Source organism: Zosterops lateralis (genome assembly GCF_965231275.1).
Source record: "Zosterops lateralis genome assembly, chromosome: 10".
NCBI classification, from domain to species: domain Eukaryota; kingdom Metazoa; phylum Chordata; class Aves; order Passeriformes; family Zosteropidae; genus Zosterops; species Zosterops lateralis.
The window spans coordinates 8445301-8468144 of record NC_139770.1 but is presented as its reverse complement, the minus strand read 5'-3'; the positions used below and the strand labels follow the sequence as shown (position 1 = coordinate 8468144).

At 41.2% G+C, this 22844-nt stretch overlaps 1 protein-coding gene across 1 annotated transcript; it reads left to right on the top strand.

Moving 5' to 3' along the window:
* Positions 1-15361: 15361 nt before the first annotated feature.
* Positions 15362-22345, top strand: EIF4A2 (eukaryotic translation initiation factor 4A2). The gene is made up of 11 exons (XM_083868334.1): positions 15362-15489; positions 16345-16390; positions 16485-16617; positions 16876-17015; positions 18096-18264; positions 18455-18564; positions 18689-18832; positions 19230-19367; positions 19666-19755; positions 19996-20075; positions 21540-22345. The coding sequence occupies exons 1-11, from the start codon at positions 15461-15463 to the stop codon at positions 21682-21684; spliced, it is 1224 nt and encodes a 407-aa protein (XP_083724460.1). The 5' UTR covers positions 15362-15460; the 3' UTR covers positions 21685-22345.
* The last annotated feature ends 499 nt before the right edge of the window (positions 22346-22844 follow it).

Sequence of the window (22844 nt, the reverse complement as noted above, 5' to 3'; positions counted from 1 at the left end):
GCAATAAATAAATAAATAAATATTTTAATGCCAGATCAGTTCACCAGTTTGAAATGCTACTCCAGCCAACCCAGTAAAGGGTTATTGACAGGGTTAGGTCCTACAAATGGTAACACTTCATTGATTTTGTTATAAAAGACCACATTACTTGAAACCACAGTGGAAGTACTTCCACCACAGCTGCAATTCTGCTCATTCCAGCTGCTAAGGTTGCTATGGCCTCAAGACTTTATACTCAACAGCTGGGGAATGCATCCTTTGGTGCGCTTCTACAGCCATCACCTCCCTGGTGAGGAGGAACTAGACAGGGAAAGTCAACTCAGAGAACACAAAAGAGATGGGAACAGGATCAGGAGGTCTTGGCATAAGAGGCAAAGGATGATCTGCAAAGAGGAGATAGCTACCAAGAAAGGTCAGAAGATACAGAAGCAGGAAGAACAGAGGCAGGGGGCATGATACAGGTGGGGTGAAAAGAACAAAAGAAAACAGCAAATTAGTGGCAAAAATTGAAACAGAGTGGATGGGATGGAAAAGTGGGTGGAGGTGAATCATCAAGGACCTATAAAAGACTGGAATTCAAGAAGTGGGGAAAGAACCAAAATAAAAAGCAAGAAAGGGATCTCTCTGATTGTGGCAGGAGAGTCTCCAACACATCACAGAACAGAACTCGTACTGCCTGGATCTAACCATTCCCTGACAGTGTAGGCACACCTCCCATTTTCAATGCCTGGTTCTTTCTTTTTTTTTTTTTCTAATTACATTAGGAAAATCATTAGAATGTATTGAAAAAGTAAGGAAATCTAAAATTAGAAACAGTGCCTGTGAGTACAAATTCAGCATGGTTGTGTGCATCTGAACTTTTTTTACACATCCCTATTGGCTGCCATATAGGGATGAATGGAGACAGACACACAGATATCTGTCCTGACTGATGATATCAGAACCATTATACTTCCTTTCTTCCTGAAAATAATCATTCAGAAGTCATACAAATTAGCTGGAGCCCAATTTTAAAGAAAGATACAATAATAATAACCCCTGGATTCATCTAATCAAATCCAGCCTTTTTAATTAATTCCTTTCCTTGCAGCATAATATGCAAAGGCTATCTTCCTTGTTTTGACAAAAACTAAACTTACAAAGCTACGCAAATGAAATCCTTGAGAGTTATCTTTAGTTCTCTGCTTCTTTTCTTCTGAATATTTGATTGGTATGATTTTGGCTGTGACCAGAAACTCTTTCTGTATACTGAATTATTAACAAGAGTATAAGCTCAAAACAGTTTTTCTTTAAATTACAGTAGCAATTTAATGTAAAATTACAATAAAGACATAAAGATGCAAATATAAGAAAAACAAAGTTTTCTTCCCATTTCCAGTTTCCCTGATCTGAATGAAAAGACAGTCACACTCTTCATGTATTCCCCCCATAGAGGACACATACACAACCATGAGTAGTGAGACACAGGACCGAGTGGTCGTTTACCATGTGCTATAATGATGACGTGAGGTTTCACTACTCTTTTACACAAAGATGACAATTTCAATTTGTTAATATAATTTACAAAAAGTAATTACTTAAAAAAAAAATCATTCTGGAACAAAAATCAGTGTTCCATGTCTAAAAATTCTGAAACAGATTGTTTGGATATTTTTAGAACGGAACATTTCCACTTCTCATTGACGCATTCCCACAGAAAGTTTCAATTATCACAAAACAGCACTTTCAGATGGAAGAATCTGCTGTGAGAAAACTCCTGACCAGGCCTGTTGCAGCTCAGCTTCCAGCTTCTCCTCCTGCTGGAATCCAGGGCTTTATCCAGGGCCCGCAGCTCCTAACGAGCACTTTCCTCCTTGGCCAGCAGATGGCCCATTTTTTGTCACAGGGCTTATGATCGCCAAATTTTGTCCGGTTTGTCATTGCCAGGAATGGTTTAGCAGGCTTAATACTCAGTGTTTCTTCTGGGTGAGTAACACTGTAGCTAAAAACACCCCATCTGTGTAATCTGTTTTAAATATTAAGCTCTAGCAATAGAGCTTCTACATTTGCCAGTTACTTACTTTAAGCAAAGTGTATAAATAACATTCTAAATGTAATTTCATGAATATGAAAAATAAGGGCTACTCCCACAGCAGAAAAATTGCATTCTTACTGATACAGATAATCGGAACTAGGAGTCTGGGGTAGGAAAATATGTCTGAATTAAACCTCTGTTTACTCATACTGCTGACATCCACAGCCACATGATGGCCATTCTGCAGCTATCTGAATTTAACGTGCTCCCTCCCCTGTTCATTTCATCTGTGAAAATGGGACAAAATATATATTTTAACTGACCAGATGAAAAATTCCTCAGCTTTACTGTGGATGGATTATTGGATTTTTGCCATAATTCAGACATGACCTTTTCATCATACTCAGCAGTTCCAATCACCCTCTAGTGCTATGTTCACACAGTGTAAGACACAGGAGAGAGCTGTGCAAACACCTGACATCAGAACATGTGGAGTGTTAATGATGAACACTGCTATTTGATAGGATGTAAGAACCCATTTCTTTCCTTGTTTTCTCAGGTCTCTCAGCCAGCAAGGTAATTGCTCCCAATTTAAGAATAACAGCTCTGAAGATAAATTAGTAAAAGCAGCTACAGAATTAAAAATGACAATACTACATGGCCGTTGTCATGTAGACAGAGCTGTACCAAATCCAGTGTACAAATTCCTCAAATATTCTTTAAAAATAACAATGGGGATAGATACTTTCAATTCTGTAACCAGCTACTCACCCACAACTCCTAATTCTGCTATGTTTACAAGACCACATCAGTGTAATGCAGCTCCTACAGTTTTAATTAGGCTTTATGTGCAAGTTCATCCGAGAGAATGTAATTAATAACACAATGTTTCTACTGCATTCTAAAATAAGAGGAAGGGTATGTTAAGGAGTAAAGAGTAAAGGTTTTTCTAGCTAGGTAAGGCATATTGCTACAATGAATCCCGTAATACTGCAGCTCCTGCAATGGTTTCAATCTGCTGCCCATGGAAAACCCAACCATAACCTGCAAAGGAGTAACTCCGACCAGTATGGAGTAATAGGGATTAGAAACCTCATAGTGATGCTCTTCTCTTCTGCCATGACTACTGATAGTGCTGATCTGTGGGTTGAAGACCAGGCATTAAAATACTTACCTTACTCAAACTGAGGGACAGAATATCAGAATTCCTTGCAGATCCAGAGTCATGCCAAAGGAGCATATTTATTTTAAAAATGCAAAGACAAAATATATTTATGAGAGGCCCAGTATGAATTTGGTGGATGCCTCTCCACCTTCCACTGGATGCACTTATCACAGGATCCAACAGACCACTTGGCTTGAAACAGAAGAAATACTATAGTTTGAGTGAAAAACAACTGAACAGAACAAATCTGACTAAGGCAGAGAATGAACAAGGATGTATTTTTAACTGAAACTTAGATTACTATAAGAAAACTCAAACAGTTGGGGTAGACAAAAATTGAGGATTATTGATTTCAAGCTGGAGAACATAATGCTTATCAACGGAATATCAACAGGAGCTATTGCATGTTTAAAGAAAGACTTTGACCTACATGCCCAAAACACTATTGTGCAGTGAGTGCCCTTGAAAAATCCACCAGACACATGTAAAGGAACATTGTTTTATTTCTTATTCTAACCCTTAAGCATGTCAGCAGAAGTTAATTTCCTGCCATTTAATCCAATAGAAAAAAAAAAGGCTAATGTCATAAAACATTATGAAGAAGTAAATCTACTATAACTGAATTCTCTTCCTTTTATGTGCCAGTTGTTCTACAAGCTGTAAAGTGCCTGAAAAGTAGTAACGCTCACAAAATTAATTCAAACAAAGGGGTAAAATGGGACCTTTTCTGCAAAAGAAAAAAAAAAAAATCAGTTCCAGAAGGAATCCAGAATTCAAACTGATCATTTAAGCAGTCTTGTGACTGCTAAACTAAAATCTCCTGTTTGAGTGCAGAAGTCTGATTTTAATTTTTTTGCTGAGAAGTCTGCGCTCCCATTAACCTTAAATAGCATTATGGGTACTCAGCATTTCAAAAATCAGGCCTTGGACCTCTCAGCCAAAGCCTATTGTGTGGAAAGCTGATATTACTTAGAGTGGCTGAGATGGAAATTGAACAGCGCAACACCTCAAAAAGGTAATTATGGGCAGCATTAGCCACCAAAGTAGCTTTTATATTTTACAATGTTTTGGGAATTGGTGCAAGTCCTGGCATTAACCACAGCAGGACTATTGGCTTAACAGCTTTTTTTCCTGGCCCAAATACAGAGATTAGAGTGTTCTGGGCAATATTTGCCATACTTCCTTTTTCTCTTGATCACTCCCACAACATAAACCAGGTGGAAGAAGCAGGCAAACCAAGCATAAACTACCAGACCACATCTTTCTTCAAAATTCAGTACAAATGTGTGGACAGATTAGTAGATTTACAAACAACTCCGCTGTGTTGTTCAGCTTCATTAAATTGCTTTTTTATCGTAAGAAAACCAAGATGCCTCTGAAACCTTTACTCAAGTTGATAGATCTGTGGGTTGTAGCTGACAGATTGGCATAGGAACAGCAGCAATATGAAGGTTATAAAGTGAGTGCACTCCACTCAAGACATTTCTGTATCAGCACTACTGTGGCTCTGCTCTTTTTCACTGTAAACACATACTAGCCACCATCAATCCATCAACTGGAACCAATAAATATTCATACTATCTGGAAATTTATGAGAATAGCTTGTCATTTAGCAACATTGTGCTTCTGCCCACCCCTTTGCCAATGAAAAACTACTACATTGATCTTAGACTGCAACACTAACCGTCCACTAAACATTTACATAAAGCAACTAAATTTTTGTCTGGATGGGGCCCATCCAGTCCTTGTTTAGCACTTACTCTACAAAGAGGTGTTTATTATACAGTCATGCTTGTTTGAATAATTACCTCATGTCTCTGAAGAACCCAAACTGGTTTGACTCAGAAGTTCAGTGATCTCTTCTGAAATGCAGCACCTAATGCTCTGTGAAACAAGCCCTAACACAATTATTCACTCAGAAAGGCACTATCAATTGTTCAGAAAGGGAGAATAAACCTCTTGCTGACATTGAACTTCCAGGGGATGCCTCAGTCATGGATTACGACTTGAACTTCACGTGCACTGGCTTGGAGCACACCCACAAACCTTAACAGGATGTTATCAACCCCAAGTGCACTGGGGAACAAAATAAATCAAAAGAATGGTTCTAAAGAATGCAGAAGAACTTTCTGTAGCTTAAAAATTTGACAAAATTAACCTAAATCAAAAATTAGTCTGGCTAGTAAAAATACACTTGAACGTCCAATTCCACATGACAAACTTTGGAAATAGAAACTCATGTATTTATGATTGATAGATCTTGCCCAATGCCATTCACGACTAGGAAATGTATGAGCTGAACTCTATACACTCAAAGCATAACAATTTCCCAGTGAGAAATGGTAATATTAAAAATAAAAATCTGAATCCCTAACATTTTCAGCCTGAATTACTCAGTCTTACTACCAGGCTGCTAGAGAAAAAAATTCACTCTGACCCAAACTGCAAACAGACTCCAGGAGAACAGTCAAACACTATTCGATAAATGGTAATAAAGTGCAAAACAAGGGATTGTGAGAAAGGGCTGATCTATCCAAGCACACTCAATAACACAGCAAACAGATGGTTAAGCAATATCAACACAGGAGTATCAAAATGGCTAAGACAGTGTTATCGCTGCCTCCACAGTTTGTTTTATTCTCCTCAAGGCCCCACCGTGCAAACATGGCAGGTGTGCTGGGTTTGCTGTGCAGGGCACACGGGTTCAGCTGCCTCAGAAACATCCTCATGACAGGGAGAAGGAGCAGGTGAAGGATACCAAAAATATCTAACATGATAGATGTAGAAATGGCAGCTTTTGCATGAGTGTGTTGCAGATAATTCTGCAATGATATTGAAGCCTTAAACAAAAACCTCACCCCATTAAAGAGATCCCACAGAAAGCATGTGTGATGTTGATTCTATAGTCAGTATGCTTGAGTATCTAATATTATTTTTTATTTATTTATTATACATTTCCACTCAAAAGACATCTACTTAGATAACAGAAGACAAAAGATCATTGATAAAAGGCTGATAACACATCAACATATCACAACAATCTTACCACAAAAAAATAATTTCACTTGCATTTTGAAAGGTTTTACAGCACTGCACAGCTGAATGTAATGACTGAGACATTTTAATACATACAAACCACATTAATCAGCTCAAGATTATCTGAATTTTTTTACCACCACTTTTTCTTCTTGTTTATCTCATTACTGAGTTTTTTCATGGCTGTCTTTACCCAAGGTAATAACATTAATGCCAAAGTAGTATCAAAAAGCAGCTACCTTGAAGCAGCAGTGAGTATTTTCTAAAGGAAAAACTCACTCTTCTCCCTCCTTTCTTTGCAGCATTTCCTCCTGAAAGCATGGGAGTGTGCTTGCTTGCTCATCACTCCTGCTACCCTAAACAACTGAGATAGCTTTGTTCTTCTGCACCAGCAGTTCTGCTCATGAACACTGACACTGAATTTCCTTTTTTAGACAGCAAGGACGCAGACTTTCTTCCTCCTCTCCCTCCCTCTGCCTCGCCTCCCCTCCCCCTCCTACAGTCTTTGCTGTGCCCTCATCTTACCTTCAACAGCACAAGAAATCCATGCTGCAGTTTTTTTCCTCGTTAGCAGCTCTATGGCAACAGCAGTTCTGAGGCAGCAGTCCTTTACAGTTCTCACTTCATTCTCCTTCCTTCTGCAGGAAGATACACAGCCTGTTAGCCCAGGAAATCAGCACTGACAATTCTGATGTGATGCAAATTAGTAAACACAAATCCACAATTATTTCAGGAAAAAAGTGTGTTCCTGAGGGTACAAAGTTGTATTCCCAGAAGAAATTAATATTAGCAATGCAAATGAATATTAAATGAAATCAGAAAACTCCTTTTGGGTAATTAATGCAAAATCATCTTTGTGGTTACTCAGCTTTATTGGACAGAAAGGTGAAAAAAGAGAATTCGGAGCTTAAGATAAACACAGTATTACATCCAAATAAAGTCCTTTCAGAATTTGTCATTGACTGAGTCTTTATTTGTTATTAGTATATAAATTAAATCAGTGCTTTGTTTGTTATAATCCCACTGAAATAAAGGCAATAATGGCATACAAAATCTTGTAGTCTTGTTACCCATCAAAAAGTATATATCAGAATACATTTAGAAATGGTAACACAAACCTCAGAGAAAAAAAAGCAACAAACGAAAAACTACCAGTAATTGGGTAGTTACTGAGTACTAAAGTATCTGCCTGCTTCAAAATTAGGATTTTCCTGATTTCTTACTTTGTTACTTTTAAATTAATCAGAACAATAAACTACACATACAGCAAATAAATGCTGAATATGAGAGTAAAGACCCCAACTACTTAAGACTCAGAAACAATTATCATCAGAAGCTCTTAAATTAAAGCACGAGATAAAAATACTTTGAATAGAGGCATGTACATACTGCAAAAAACCGCCAGTAATTTATAATCTAATCACTTTTATCACATGCACAAAATAAATGAATCGATATATTCCTGCAATTCAGCATGAACTCGCATTTCTCTCTCCTGCTGTGTAAAGAACAAAGGTTCCTGGCCACTGCCAATTGCTGTGACATGACGTGTTAAAGTGCATGTCCTCGATTGGCATGAGCAACACCACAGTTACCCCTGGCTGAAGCAAAGGGATCACCTGCATCCTGTCTGTGCTTGCAGCAGTCCATGGCCACGCTTGCTGCAAAAGGTGGAAAACAGGGGCAGGTGTTCCTGGGTACAACCTGAGAGGAAAACACTGAATTCCTTACTAATCCAGCACCTCACATGTTCATTTTTGTCTCATCTGGCAATACTCAGTTGGCATTCAGAATAATACAGAATAGTGTTCTGGGATGGGTTGGAGCACAAACAGCTGGGGCTAAGGACTGGCCCACAGAGGCTTCCTAGCACTAAACAGAAGCCCCAAAAACCAAAGCAGTTACATTTAGCAGCTCACTTGACACTTCGGCCCCATGGGCACACAATTCAGATGCAGCCACAAGAAGAACATGCATCTCTAACACTGTTAAAAGAGGAAAGCCTTGGAATAATTATATTTTCCATCCAAAAAAATCTCAGAAGAATTAAGAAAACAAACAAATAAAATGATTAAACAAGTCACCATGTTGATCTTCATTAATTTTTTAAACTTTTTTTTTAACTTTTCCCCACCCTGTGCTGGCTGCTTTGCAGGCTGAAGCACAGCTCACAAAGCAATCAGTCCCAGCTTTAGTCAGTTTACAATTGAAGAGATTCTTCAAAGAGAGATAATCATTTCCATTTTACAAAGAGGTAAAAGAAGGACAGAAATCTGAAATCACCTATCTATAGTTTCACAGTGTGCCAGTATCAGTGACAGAAACAAAACTTGGAGAATCCTGAAGAAACGAACAATCTCAACTTTCTTATGAGAAGTAAAGCTCAGTAGGAAACTTTCAGTTTGTAGAAATTAAGATTTACCTTGAGGCCAATACCTCTGATCACACACCTCATTTCATTATTGACAATAAAAAATAAGCTTTATTGTTAACTTTTATAACAAGCCCTATAAACTGCAAAATACTGCTGTGAAGGTTAAAATGCTCAGACACAGAAGAAACAAGAGAATGCAGTTAATATGCAACGCTGGACATGGACAGAAAGAGTTTCTCTTACGGAAAAATGAAATTATTTCCGTGATGTCTTACTGCTTAGGGACATACACATTTGAAATATTCTGACAATAAATACAGAGTGTACTACTGCCTGTAACAGAGTCAAAGCAAAGCTCTGTGCAATGCTGTATCAGCTGATAACCCCAGACATTTTGTTGTCACTAATTTGAGATAGGCCCTCATAATTCACAGCCTGCACAGCCTCTGGAAATCACAATGTGTTTGTTCTGACGTCCCAAAGTGTGACTGGGATGGGGACAGATGGAGTCACATGGCTCACTGCTGTCACCAGTCAGGACACAGGGCATCTATCAAGGTACACATATCTACAGTATACATTAGAGATTAGGATTATTTTAACCACAAATGGTCCCGTGACTTTACCCCTGTAAAAGTCAAAGACCTGCTTGGCCTTTTTGCTGTTTTCATCTTGGGTTTGGTTCCCATGCATTACTTCCTCATACTACGCACATAACACTCAAGGTTTTTACCAATAAGGAAAGGTACTCAAATTAAATACAGACATAGGTCTGCCTGTCATGGCTGTAACAAAACTTAACCAACTGAAATCAGCAATTAAAGAACTCAAGCAATCTCAGCAGATTGCAAATTTGTATAATAATGAGAATAAATAATGTGTAGAGAAGGTTAACCAATAGCAGAAGGAAAATTGTTTTCTTCAAAATAATGCACAGGGTTACATTTACCTTTCTTTCAGAGCTGGGAAAAATGTTTTTTGCAGATTGTCTCACAGATCTATATGACATGCAGTATTTCATGACTAAATAAATGTAACCACAACTGTGTCAGGATGTTATCATCTGCTACCTGGTTCATCTCTCAGCTTTATTTACTTTTGTAATAAAAAGAACAAACTCTACCCTGAAAGTAGCCTACAACTTCTATCAAAGGTTTCTAGGCCTCCTTCCATTACTGATCCCCACATTCTTCCAGGATTCGTCCACACATAACCTCTGAGTCAAATAACATCACCCTCACATTACAGAGAAGAGAACTGGAGTGCAAAAAGAACTCTCATTCCAATAAAAGTCAATGGCAAGTCTAACAGATATCATCTGCTCCATTTTATTGCTACAAATCCAGGCTGTGGTCACACTAGGAGTCCTCAACACAATGGAGGAACAGAGCTGAGCTGATTTCATGTCCTGGGCTTGACTACAAACCTTGAAAACTTGGAAACAAAGAATCTAAATGCTCAATCAAGAAGAACATTCAAGACATAAAACTGTAATTATTGAGTTTTATAGCATGCAGAGGACTGGATGACTACAAAAATCATAGACAGAAAAGCATATTTCTGATTCAAGTACTTGGGTTAAGATTTTATTGTGCCAACATTCTTCTTATTACCAGAATTGTTACTAAAATTACAAAAAAATTACAAGACCACCATAAGTGATTCCATATGACAGTTTTCTTATGTTACACTCATTTAAAGAATTAACAGTAATTTACATACTTCCACTAAGAAATTAAATACTGACTTGGCTAGAATTAACCCTGTTTTTAATTAGAAGACCAACCAAATGCTAACCAAAGTAAAAGGGAAATTTTTCACAAATTTAAAGTTTTGACTGAAACTATACCCACTATAAAAATAAGTAGTAATTAACTTCCCTTAGTTCTTTAGACTTTTTGACCCCCTGGGAGAGGGCTGAGAAACCAAGGTTCCTCTGAGGGCTCAGAGCACTTCTGCTGCTTCCTTTTCAGCAGCAGTTTACAAGAATTGTCCCACTGTATAAAAAGAAACACCATTTTTCTTAAAAATTTAGCAAGAACTTCATTATTCCAGAGTAAGAAATAAGAAACAAATAACTCCAAACCTCTGAAGGCAGGAGAGTCACTATGAGTCTGAATTTCAAACTCTAAGAGATGAATTAATGGATGAATAACCTGAAAGATTAAATTCACACAACTTTGCTGTCTCTTTAAAAAAAACAAACAAACAAACCCCAAAGAAGTAAATTAGTCTTAAATAGTTTAACGAATTATTATAATAAAGAAAAAAATCTAACTGTGAATGAGAGAAGTTAAGCAAAGAAAGAAAATTATTCACGAGTGAAGCAGGAACACTCTTTGGAGACGTGTGCTCCAGGCAATTAGGAAGCACAAGCCACAAACCACCCCGCATACATTTCAGACAAGTGACTCAGCTGGCCAGCAAAAGGCCCTGTCCACCCCACATCCTCTGCACAAGCCTCAGTATCTTCAACAGACTGAGCATGTGGGACAATTAAATCAACCAGAGCAGTTTAAATCTCACTGCCTTTCTATAGGGCTTGGCACACCTAAATAATTTAAGCATCTTTGAACACGTTCCTTATGGGCCTAGTGCACAACTATTCAGTGAGACAGAACTTGGACAGGGAGAGGAAATTCTGGATGTACTTTCAATTCACTCAACAGGGACATCATTGAGATTTCACAACACAAATCTGACTACAAAGACTGGAAATATCTGTCAAAACATAACAAAGTTGTAAAATAACTTAAAAAAAACATGACAAAGCAAGCCTAACAACCCAATGTACTGAAGTCATCATAATGTGCATTTCAGATTACACTGAAGTACTACAGAATACAAAGCCAGCATTCTTAATCCATTAAAAACATTGTATCTTCTAAATTCTTATTATTCAGCTTTTTTAGATTGTAATTTTGACTGAGTGACCAAAAATGCTTGCTAGCATTAATGACACCCTGACTGCATTTAAATAACAAACATGGGACTCCAGGAATTTGGACTTTCTTTCTCCCCTGGACGTTTTCCAGAACCTTTTCTATCCATTCCATCTGAGGAAGCAAGCTTTAGGGAACCTTTGGGACTAATGAATTGAAAACATTACTTCTTGCTACCAACACCCTGACAAATCATCTTGATCCTTAACATGACCCACGGTGAGCAAACTCTGTCTGTTTACCATCACCTTCCTTGCCCTGCCAGTCATGGCAATCAAATAACACACATCTTGAACTATGGCACCAGAACTAGCAAATGCAGGAAAAGAAGTCTGGGATCTTGCAGGTTTCCTGTGAAGTACCTGGCAGTTTCATGGCAAATTCAGACCATGCCATGAGATTATTAAAAGGAGATTTCTGAGATTTCCCAATGCAAACTGTACCATCACCTTTGCCAGAATATTGGTGAGCGGGGATTGCTCAACTGGTGCTCAGTTTCAGGAGGTGTCAGCTCCTACTGCTTTCTTTAGATACGTCATTCCTTACTTCAATCTGCATGAATAATCACTGGAAACCCAGCTGCTAAACCAGCTAGTCCATCTGTTACCCCTGTTAATAAATGTATTATTATGTTCACTCTCACTAAAGAGCTCATGATTCACTGGGATTGTCTTTTTGGGAAACATCTACAGAAGTATGTTAGGTGCACATATATATGTGGCTGTGGATCTTACTTTTAGCAGCACAGACATGTAATTTAGTGTCTTCTTGGTATCTCTTCTGCCTGATGATAACTTGAACCTGGTCCTTGGGGAGCAAGTTTTCAGTTGAGGCTGCTTTAAAAATCTTAATCAGATTTAAAGCCAGGAGACCACAAGAAATCCCAGTGTCAGTACGAGATTTTTGTCAGTGACAAAATCTGACCTTTTGGTACCTCTGAGTTTGATGTTTCCTGTTCAGAACACAAATAATTCCAGGCAGAGTGTGGCTAGCACTGAGCCAAAAATACACAAAGTAGATATGAAATCACATGAAAAGGCTGTTTGCACTACAATAACCAGAGAGATTTCTCAAACACTGTACATGGGTTTTAAAGGGTATAAAATGTAGGATTTTTTTCTTCTAGTATGGTCAGGGGTCATTGGCAGTTCAAGAAGCCTGGATATCTTGTTTCACAAAAAGAGAAGACTGATTCTGTGTTTCCAACCATTGGCTTGAAGTTTACGAAACAAATTTTTTTTCATCTTTTCATTTGGCAAAAGAAGTCAATGACTTCCACTGGAGGAAACACTGCGTTCCTTTTCTCATGTACCTTAATGTGCAACATCCATGTCAATTAGATGCTCTTCACGTGGGACCGGATGATTTGTTTCTTAAATTATAATTTCGTTGTTCCAGCTGTACAACACTTAAGGCAAATAGAGCATCTGCCAAGGGGCCACTGGATCAAGGAGTATCACTGCACTAAAACAACCACAAACCTGAGCAAATAATGTGACCAAATAATTCAGTCAAACTCTGCCAAACTCTGCCACGACCACATGACAGCAGACACCAGTCTGCTCACAGGCTTTTCTTTATTGATCAGAAATTAACAAAATCTTCAGAGACAGAGAAATTTCAAGCTCCTCAATAAAGGCCAGTTATCAGGAGTTTGGGGGGAACCTGTTTGGCTCTGTAGTTGCCTAAGGCCAAGAAATCTTGACATCTAATCAAGAGACTCCCCATTATTTTAGCCATGAAATAACAATATAGATTTTAAAAATTGTTCCTGTTGATTGAATAATTTAAATTTTTTTCCTAAGGTTTTTCACTTTTTTTTAACAGAATGAAGTTTGGTGAAGCAGAGTAGAACAAGATTTGCAGAAAGTGAGAGCAATGAGAACAATTTCTCCTTAAAGAAAACCAGAAAAGCCTTGTTACTGGAAAACTTTTGTCAAATCTGATCTGAATGCATGGGTAATCTGAAATGACACTGATTTCTCTATTGGAAAAGACAGATACTTGTTTCTGAGATGCCATTTCAGGTCTGTGAAGACTGATGGCTTGCCATCCTGAAATTCCCACGTCTGGAAATCTTTTCCTCTCAGATTTGCAAATGTACTAAATGCAGTACTTGAATAAAAATATTCATCAAATCAAATTCAACAGCTTTCTTAATAAATATTCAAGATCCTTAACAAATATTCAGCAGTGTTATTTCTCCATTTAGACTCAAATCAGTTTTAATGCAGAGGGAAATCTAACTGTGCCAGCCCAAACCTGGGTTCACATTCTTTCTTCAGCCCATCCTATTTTTTTTTCAACGAGAGGTTAACAGTCCACCCAAACTGGCATCATTCATTTAAAAGGTCTCTGGCTATTGTTGTGTGTCTATTTGAACTGCAAACACAAGAAATATTCTCAATATCTTCTACCCAGTGGAGGTGGAAAGAAGAGAGCATTAGGATGGGCTGACAGTGGAGCTGCATTTATGTAATTTTGCTGGGGTAGTGGTAGGTTGTACTATTTCTACAGATAATACTGCCCCAGTAATAATGCTACCATAGGAAGATTTAAGGTATATACAGTCTTTGAGAGGTTCCCTTTATGGATATTCTAGATGGTTCTAGACAATTTACAATATTCTAGACAAGTAAAGGGTTGAGTTTTTCAAGCACTGCCTCCATTTCTTCATATATAATCACTATGGAAACAGATTGCAAAGTGATACACATAAACCACACAAAGTTGGCACTAAATTATTGCTTATAATTGATATTACTTGCCTCCATAATACTGATGAATAGACTATTGTGAAACCTGAAAAGAGTATTAAAATGATTGATTTTTTTTTTCTACCACAGTATGAAAGCGCTGGGCATAATCATGAAATCGGTTTGCACAGTAACAGTTTTCTTAGCGCCTTATTGTGGACCGCACTAACCTTTAAATCATTCCTGACAGGTTTTTTTCGCGGACACCGCTGTACTGAGATCTGCAGCACACCACAGCCCTGTGCTTTCGGCAGCACCCCGAGGACCACCGAACCTGTGTCCTACAAATACCCCCGCATCCCCTTCAGGAATGACCCACCCCGGGCGCCTCGGGACAATCTGCGGGGTGCAGGCTCGGGCCCGCCGGCCTGCGCTGGGTGTGAGCCCGGGGAGCCCTCAGAGCCGCCTCCATCTGCCCCCCTCGCCTCAAGGCCTCCCCCAGCGCTGCCCCCTCATGACCAACACTGCCCCGGCTCCGAGAGCACAGGGGAAGAGCTCGGGGTGTGTTTCGCCTGTCAGGGAGGAGGAAGAGGAGGAGGTGGAGGAGGCGGGAGCCATTTCTGTGTGCGGATGAGGCGGATGCACAGCCACCGGCCCCCGCCCCAAGAAGCCTCTTTCTCTCTCCTGTCAACCCCAGACTCCAGGGCTTTAAAAACAACCAAGGCTGTGGGGAAAAGGCGGAAAAGGCGGCCAAGAAAAGGGGCCGCGGGGCCGCCCCGGCCGCAGGGCCGCTCACTGTCTCCCCCGGCCCGGCCAAGGCGACGCCATTGCCCCCGCCCGCCCCGCGCTGCAGCAGGGCCCGGCCGGGAAACCCCGTGCGCGCGGGGGGGGAAGGGGAGGCAGAGGGAGGAAGGAGTGGGGCGCTGTGACGCACTCAATGCTGCAATATCCTTCCGCGATCTGGCAAAAAAAAAGTAGTTCCGTGTTCCACGTAACCTCGTAGACCCCAGAGGTTCACACACAACCTTCGGATTAACTCGAAAAGTCGCGTGACGGGAATCTCTTGGGACAGAGGGCTTAATCCGGAGGGATTCGAGCTTTTTTGCGTGCGGCATGAGGGATATATCCATGCGCAGAGCAGAGCGCAACGAGTCCGGCAGCAGGGCGGGTATATAAGGCGGGCGCCGCGGAGGGCTTGCCTTTTCAGTTGAGGACAGAGCTGGTGATCGGAACATGTCAGGGGGCTCCGCGGATTATAACAGGTATGGCGGGGGCCTGGGCTTTTTCCTCATGCAGGGGCTTCGTGGGTTATGCGGGGGCAGCCGGGGAGAGAGGAAATGTCGAAAGCGGTGGAGGGGTGGGAGCCGGAGAGCCCTGAGGGAGGCAGGGTGCTCTGGTCAATCAGCCCTGCGCTCTGGCCCCTCCCGTTCTAGATGTTTCTGTCCCTGCGCTCCCCTTGCTCGCGGTTCGGCAACGGTTTAGCGCTCGTCCTCGGGGCTCGATTTTCGTTACTGGCTTTCTTAGCAATCCAGTCAGCCCTGAAAAGGACTTTCTCGAAATTTAATCGTATGCAACTGTGTTGTAATTTAAATGTTTAAATGCCTTTTTGGGGATTTGTTTTTCTGGACATTTTCGTCTCCCTCGCGCCCTTGGTCCGGCCCGGGTTTTCGGGCCGCGCTGAGGGCGAGACCACTACATTTTTCGCGGGGGGAGGGGGAGGCCCCCCCCACCCCGGGCGATCGCCCGGCGCCGTCCGCCCGCAGCGCCCGGTTTGCGCAATCCCAGGGGTGGAGCTCTCGCGAGAGTTCCCCGGTGGGGCGGGGCGGGGGGATCCGCTGCAGCGCCGGGAGCGCGCCCGCCCCCCCTCCCCCCCCTCCGCGCGCCGCCGCGGGAGCGCGCGCTCGGTACGCCACTCGGCCCCGGGAGCGGATCCCGGGCACGGGCTGATGGAGCGCCCGGACCACTGAGGAAGGGGTAGGGGTTGGTCCATTGGCAGAAGCTCAGAGCACCTGCTGGAATGATCTGTCACGGGTTCCGCCGCTTTCTCGGCCGAGGGGTCAGTTCGCTTCTGCGTGGTGGCTCTTGTGCTAACAGCGTGTTCTCTTCTTTCATGGCAGAGACCATGGCGGCCCAGAGGGAATGGAGCCCGATGGTGTCATCGAGGTGAGCACTTAGGAACTGACCTGATAATTTAATCACTGGTGGACAGGGATATTTGATTTATTTATTTTTTTAAATTATTCTTCCTTTATTACAGAGCAATTGGAATGAGATTGTTGACAATTTCGATGATATGAATTTAAAAGAATCTCTTCTAAGGGGCATTTACGCTTATGGTTTTGAGAAGCCTTCAGCTATTCAGCAGAGAGCTATTATTCCATGCATCAAAGGTATGCAGTAGATTCATTAATATCAACATTGGATTATTAGGAAAGCATTGTAAAATGCATATATTGTTTCATTAGTGGCAGTAATAACTATTTTTTTAATCTTCATTGAACAAGTGATATGATGGTACACCATCTTTCGGGACTGACCTGAAATGGAGAGAAATCTTTAGTACTGATCACTTACTTCAAGGGGAATTGAGTAAAACTGACATGATTGACCCGTGTGGGAACAGTAAATGTGTATCCTACTTTTTTTAGGGTATGATGTGATTGCTCAAGCTCAGTCAGGTACTGGCAAGACAGCCACATTTGCTATTTCCATCCTGCAGCAGTTGGAGATTGATCTCAAGGAGTCCCAGGCACTAGTATTGGCCCCTACCAGAGAACTGGCTCAACAGGTATTGATAGTGTAGTTTAAAAAAAAAAAAAAACAAAAAACAAAAAACAAAAAACTGTGTGTTGCATAGGTTTCAGGTTTCACAACTGTGAGACATAACCAGACTTCTTAAGGGGCTGTAATTAATATCCATTCAGAACCCTTTTTGTGTGAAATAATGGGAGCTACAAACTGGCTTCTGTCCCACACATTGTCTGCCTCCTTGAATAGCTGAGTTGATGCACATGGAGGGTGTGCTGGGGCAGGGGTGCAGAAGGGAGCATCTTCAGCAGAAAAACACAATTCCTAAAGCACAGTGTTCTGAGTGGAAACCAAAAATTTACTTGTTTAAACTTAAATGCAGTTGTGCAACATGAAAACTGCAGTGCACGTTTGGTTACTTAAGTGGTTTTGTATCTTTGTATGTTTTCCTGACAACACAGTTGCATGTCTCTCACTTTCAAGATGGGGTATTCTGTTGTGCTAAGTGGGTGTGTGGTAATAACTCCAAGAACAACTTGAATTTTTAGGATAAGGGGGGTCTTAATTGAGTGTTAAACCGACTCTAAAGTAGAAAACTTGGTCGTTTTCAACTAGACTATACTGAAATGCCAGTACTAGGTGACAATTTTTCAAGGTAAAGCTAAACATAATAAATCAGACAGAAGACAAAATCATTGGAATAAGGGCCTCTGATCACAATGTTATGCCTTAGTTCTCCTTTAAAGGTGTTAAGGCTGAGAGTTGTTTTGAAACCTGGCTTATATTGGTGCCCTTGGAGAGCATTCACAGAGGAATGTCCCAAGTGCTCACCATGAAGGCCTGAACAGCTGAGAGCTTGAGCTCACTTTGATGGCCCTGCTCTCAGCTTAGTAATTGTCTCATGGCAGTCACTCAAATCAGCAAGTTCCCCCTTTGCCTTGTGGTTTCTAGGTAGCAATGTGAGTTAATGTGAAGTTTAGCAAAGTTTTTATAGCAGCTCTCAGTACCAAGAGCTCCATAGTCCATTTGATGTCTTGGCTTCTAAAGTCCATAAATGCCAGTGATAATGGGACTTAGGCTTTATTGTCCTACAGACTACTAATGGAAGGTTCTATTTTAGATCCAGAAGGTAATCCTGGCCCTTGGAGACTACATGGGAGCAACATGCCACGCTTGTATTGGTGGTACAAATGTGCGCAATGAGATGCAGAAGCTCCAGGCTGAGGCTCCACACATCGTGGTGGGAACTCCAGGGCGTGTGTTTGATATGTTGAACAGGCGCTATCTTTGTAAGTATGGATCTCACTGTGCATTTCCTAGCAAATTATCAGTGAAAGCCTCACACCCACTGAGCTTTACAATGTGTGTGTTGTCACTATAGAGAGTTGTGCTGGAAAGCTTAATAGTGCAGAACCATGATGTTTCTAAAGGATTATGTATTTCTGAAACTTCATGAGATGCTTCTCTTTTTTCCAATAGCACCAAAATGGATCAAAATGTTTGTTCTGGATGAAGCTGATGAAATGTTGAGCCGTGGATTTAAGGATCAAATTTATGAGATCTTTCAAAAACTAAGCACAAACATCCAGGTAAAAAAGCTTTTACATGGTAAAATGCATGCAGATTTGATTATAGTGTGGCTGAGAACTAAATTGTACAAATGAAAATTATTTTACTTTGTATGTGCTAACATAGAGTAATAATATCTTTTAGGTTGTGTTGCTGTCAGCTACAATGCCAATGGATGTGTTGGAAGTGACCAAAAAGTTTATGAGAGATCCCATCCGTATTTTGGTGAAGAAGGAAGAACTGACTCTGGAGGGTATCAAGCAGTTCTACATTAATGTTGAGAGAGAGGTTGGTATTGGTTATACTTGCTCTGGCAGGAGGAGTTAGGTGCTTCTTGTTAACCTTCTTGTTAAAGCACTGTGCTAAAATTGCAGAAACCAAGGCTGAGCTTTGGTTTGTGCAATAATGCTAGTAGAGTAAATGCAGGAAGGAGAATAACTATGCACTAGATCGAAAAGGACTAGGGTGGACCTCTTTCTTAATGTCCAGTGTCCTGTGTCTGAAGATTTAGTGCAACAATTGATGCAAAAACTTGACTTAGTTTCCAGGTTATACTGAACATAATTGTGTGCCAGAGCATGCTTACTCAGTTGTTCTATTTGAGTTCTTTTGCTCGTTTAAAGTTCATGTTGCGTACTGAGTTGTCTGTCATGATGCATTTCCTGATGATCTTTGTTTTGTTCAGGAATGGAAGCTGGATACTCTCTGTGATCTGTATGAGACACTGACCATTACACAGGCTGTTATTTTCCTGAATACAAGGAGAAAAGTGGACTGGCTTACCGAGAAAATGCATGCCAGGGACTTCACAGTCTCAGCTCTGGTAAGAATTGCTGCTTCCAATCAGTTCTGAAATGCTGTGTATTTACTGGAAAAGGAATGGGGGTGAGGGGATGTCAGTGAATAGCAGGAAAGTTATAATATAGCTGTGCAGTGCTGTATTATCGTTCCCCCTGCTTAAAGTAAAATGTTTCCTTTCTATCCCTACCTGCTTCGTTCCCACAGCAGGTAGGGACGCTGGGTTTCATACATGTCTTTGTTCTTAAAAGGATGTTCTGGTTTGGAGCATTGGAAGTAATGAGCATTGGTACTAATAGCAGCTTTTTGTTTGACCTCTGCAGCATGGTGACATGGACCAGAAGGAACGGGATGTTATCATGAGAGAGTTCAGATCGGGGTCCAGCCGTGTCCTGATCACTACTGACTTGCTGGTGAGCATCATCTTCCATTGAACATGTTCCTGTTACAGCCTTGTCCCAAAAGCTTCATAATCCAGTGATGGTTTTTGTAACCTGAACTGTTGGGAGCTTTTTGGAACAGCAAAATACCATGCTCCACTATGGACTACACAGTTGTAGTACATAACTAACAAAATGGTTGACAGAAGCACTAGATAGATAAGTTTGGAAATAGCCCCTGACTTGAATTAAAGACTTGGTGTTGCTTTGCAGGCTCGTGGCATTGATGTGCAGCAAGTGTCCCTGGTTATCAATTACGACCTGCCGACCAATCGTGAGAATTACATTCACAGGTCAGTTGGCTCTGCCCCCAGTCAGTCCCTGTGCTGTGCTGGATGTGGGCATTGGCACACACCCTCCTCACCTGATCCTGTAGTCCTCACCTAACCAGAGGTGTTGGCATCCATGCATAAACTTCTCAGAGCTAGTAGGGAATAAAACCCCACTTGTGGATTGGTTTTTAAAAAAGCCCTGCCTTGCACAGCAGTGGTTCTGAAACAAAGGGAGAAGCAGAACTTTTGAACACTTAAAGCAGTGGGAAAACTTAGATACATTAACAGGTCCAGTGGTGACTGAAAAACCTTAGAGTTGTGGGAAAATGCCAGCAACTGAGCTGCCTTCTGTCACGTAGGCTGTGACATATGAGTGTGACACTGTTACTGGTGCAGCATCTTGACAGCAGGGTCAGCTGGAGCTGTGTTCTGGCTAATCTGGAGTTGTTGCTGCTCAGTGAAAGCCCTTATCTTGTAGGGCTGCCTTTGCTTGTGGAGGTTCAGCTGTGTCCATGTTGTGTTTGCCATGTTTGCTCTTGGTGGCTTCTTAGTGGGATTCTTCTCTGTGGTGTGTGTCTTCTGGTAGCAATTTGAGTTTGTTTCCCTAGGTTTAGTTAACTGCTTCTAGTGACTGTCCCTAAATTAAGTAAACTGTGCTTTGTTACTTGATGTAAAAAAATACAGGAGTCGATAGCAGCAGTTGATGACACAAGATGGTGCTCAGAAACGACGTTGACGTAATTTAGGACGCGGATTCGTAAGCGGCACAGTTTGAATAAAGAGCGAGTTGGTATTTATTTATTTATTTTGTCATGATTATCCCCCAAGTTTTGTGAGCCCTTTCTGTGTATTTAGCTCTTGCTGGCAAGGTGCTCTATTGTGCAGTCTGTAGGAAGGTGGAGCCCTCAGTGGGTGTTACTAAACCGCATGCACTGATGTGTCAGTGACTGATGTGGGCTTAAACAAAAATGTTGAACTTTATTTTACTCTCTAAAGAAAAACAACAAACCCTAAGTTTTCCCACTGGAAACAGTTAGGTTGAATTAAAAATCTGAAATTAAATGTGCTGTTCCACGTTACTGGATGAAATTGGATTTAACTCAATCTGATTATTAAACAACAGCGTGTGCTCTGTGCTTGGGAATGGATGCATGAGGGGTGGGTGTGTAATTGGAACAGAGGGGAGAGAGGCTGCTGACCCAGGACTTCAGAACACAGCACCAGGCATTAAATAAAGATCTTACTTTGCAGCCAAAGAGTAACCGTGTGTGCCCTGCTGCCTGCCACGGAATGGACCTGCTGTGCTGCTGCCACCAGCTGCTGGTTTTTCCTGACCAGATGTGACTTGAGTGGCAGCTGGCCCTCTTAAGGCAGCATAGACTGGCCAGTGGCAGATCAGAGCAGCAGTCAAGAATGGATCTTGCAGACATGTAAAGCAGATGAGTGAGGTTAACTTGAGTGTAAATGTGTTTTCTTTTTGTGCAGAATTGGCCGGGGTGGTCGCTTTGGCAGAAAAGGTGTGGCTATCAATTTTGTCACTGAAGAGGACAAGAGGATCCTGCGAGACATTGAGACTTTCTACAATACTACAGTGGAGGAGATGCCGATGAATGTGGCTGATCTCATTTAATCCCCGGGATGAGGTGGTTGTGAATCCAGTGCTCGCTGTTGCTGAATAGGCGATTCACAACGCGCATTGTGCTTCTTTCTTTGGGGATAATTGAATCTTGTCTCAATGCTCATTACGGATCAGAAATACAGATTTTTGATAAGAGAAGCGACTTTTTGTCGTGAGCTCTTGTGGGGAAAGCCATTGGCTTTGTCCACTTTAGGGTTAGACTGTTGGGGTTGGGTGGAAAGTCATGGGGTCTGTAAATTTTTTCTTTATTAGAAATTTATTTCCTAGTTCCATAGAAGTGGTTGTATTAGATGTTCTTTATCGTTTAATAATTTACTTATGGACTAAAAGATATAAGTGCTGTATAAAGTCAGCCAATTATGTTAAACTAGCCTACCTTCCTTTATTGTATGTACTTACACCTCAGATTAAATTGGAAAGGCCTTTCAAAATCTCTAAACTTTTATAAGAGCATTAAAATGCATTTTTGTTTCATATGTATTTATTCAATAAAGTATTTAATTAGTGGTAAGTGTGATCTGGACCCTGTTGCTAAGCCCCAGCAAGCAAGCAATCATACTATTGTCTTAGTTAGGGTTAAACCCAGTAAAATTTGCCATATTGCACATGTCTTAATGAAGTTTGAATGTTCAATAAAATACTTCTATATTCACTTAAATTGTAAATAATTGCTTCTTGGGTTGAGGGGAGGGGGTGACAGCTCTGTGTCAGGGTCGGAGCTGAAGGTGGCAACTGCTGCAGCCTTGTGCTTGTGCCCACAGCTCCTGTACTTCATTAATTGCAGGGGTGGTTCTGGATTCCAGAACCCAGGGTGCGCTTCAAGTGCCAGTGTGGCCCTGGGTGCCAAAGCTCTGGAGTGCTGCAACTTAACACTGAATCAGCCTTTCATCAAAATGGCTCAATAATTGGTGCTGGCTTGATGAAAAAGCTCTGCACTGCATCATTTTCCCAAAGCATTCAGGAAGGAGGGGAGGGACAGGTGGTCAAAAATGTCTCTGAACAGGTATCACCCAAAGATGCTCATCCAGGTCACAGCTTTAAAATGTCTTGTGAGCAAGAATGGAGTGAGGTGACATGAAATCTTAGTGACATCGTCAGAGCATCTCCTACCTTTTGTTGAACATTTTTTCTTGAATGGAATAAAAGGTGCA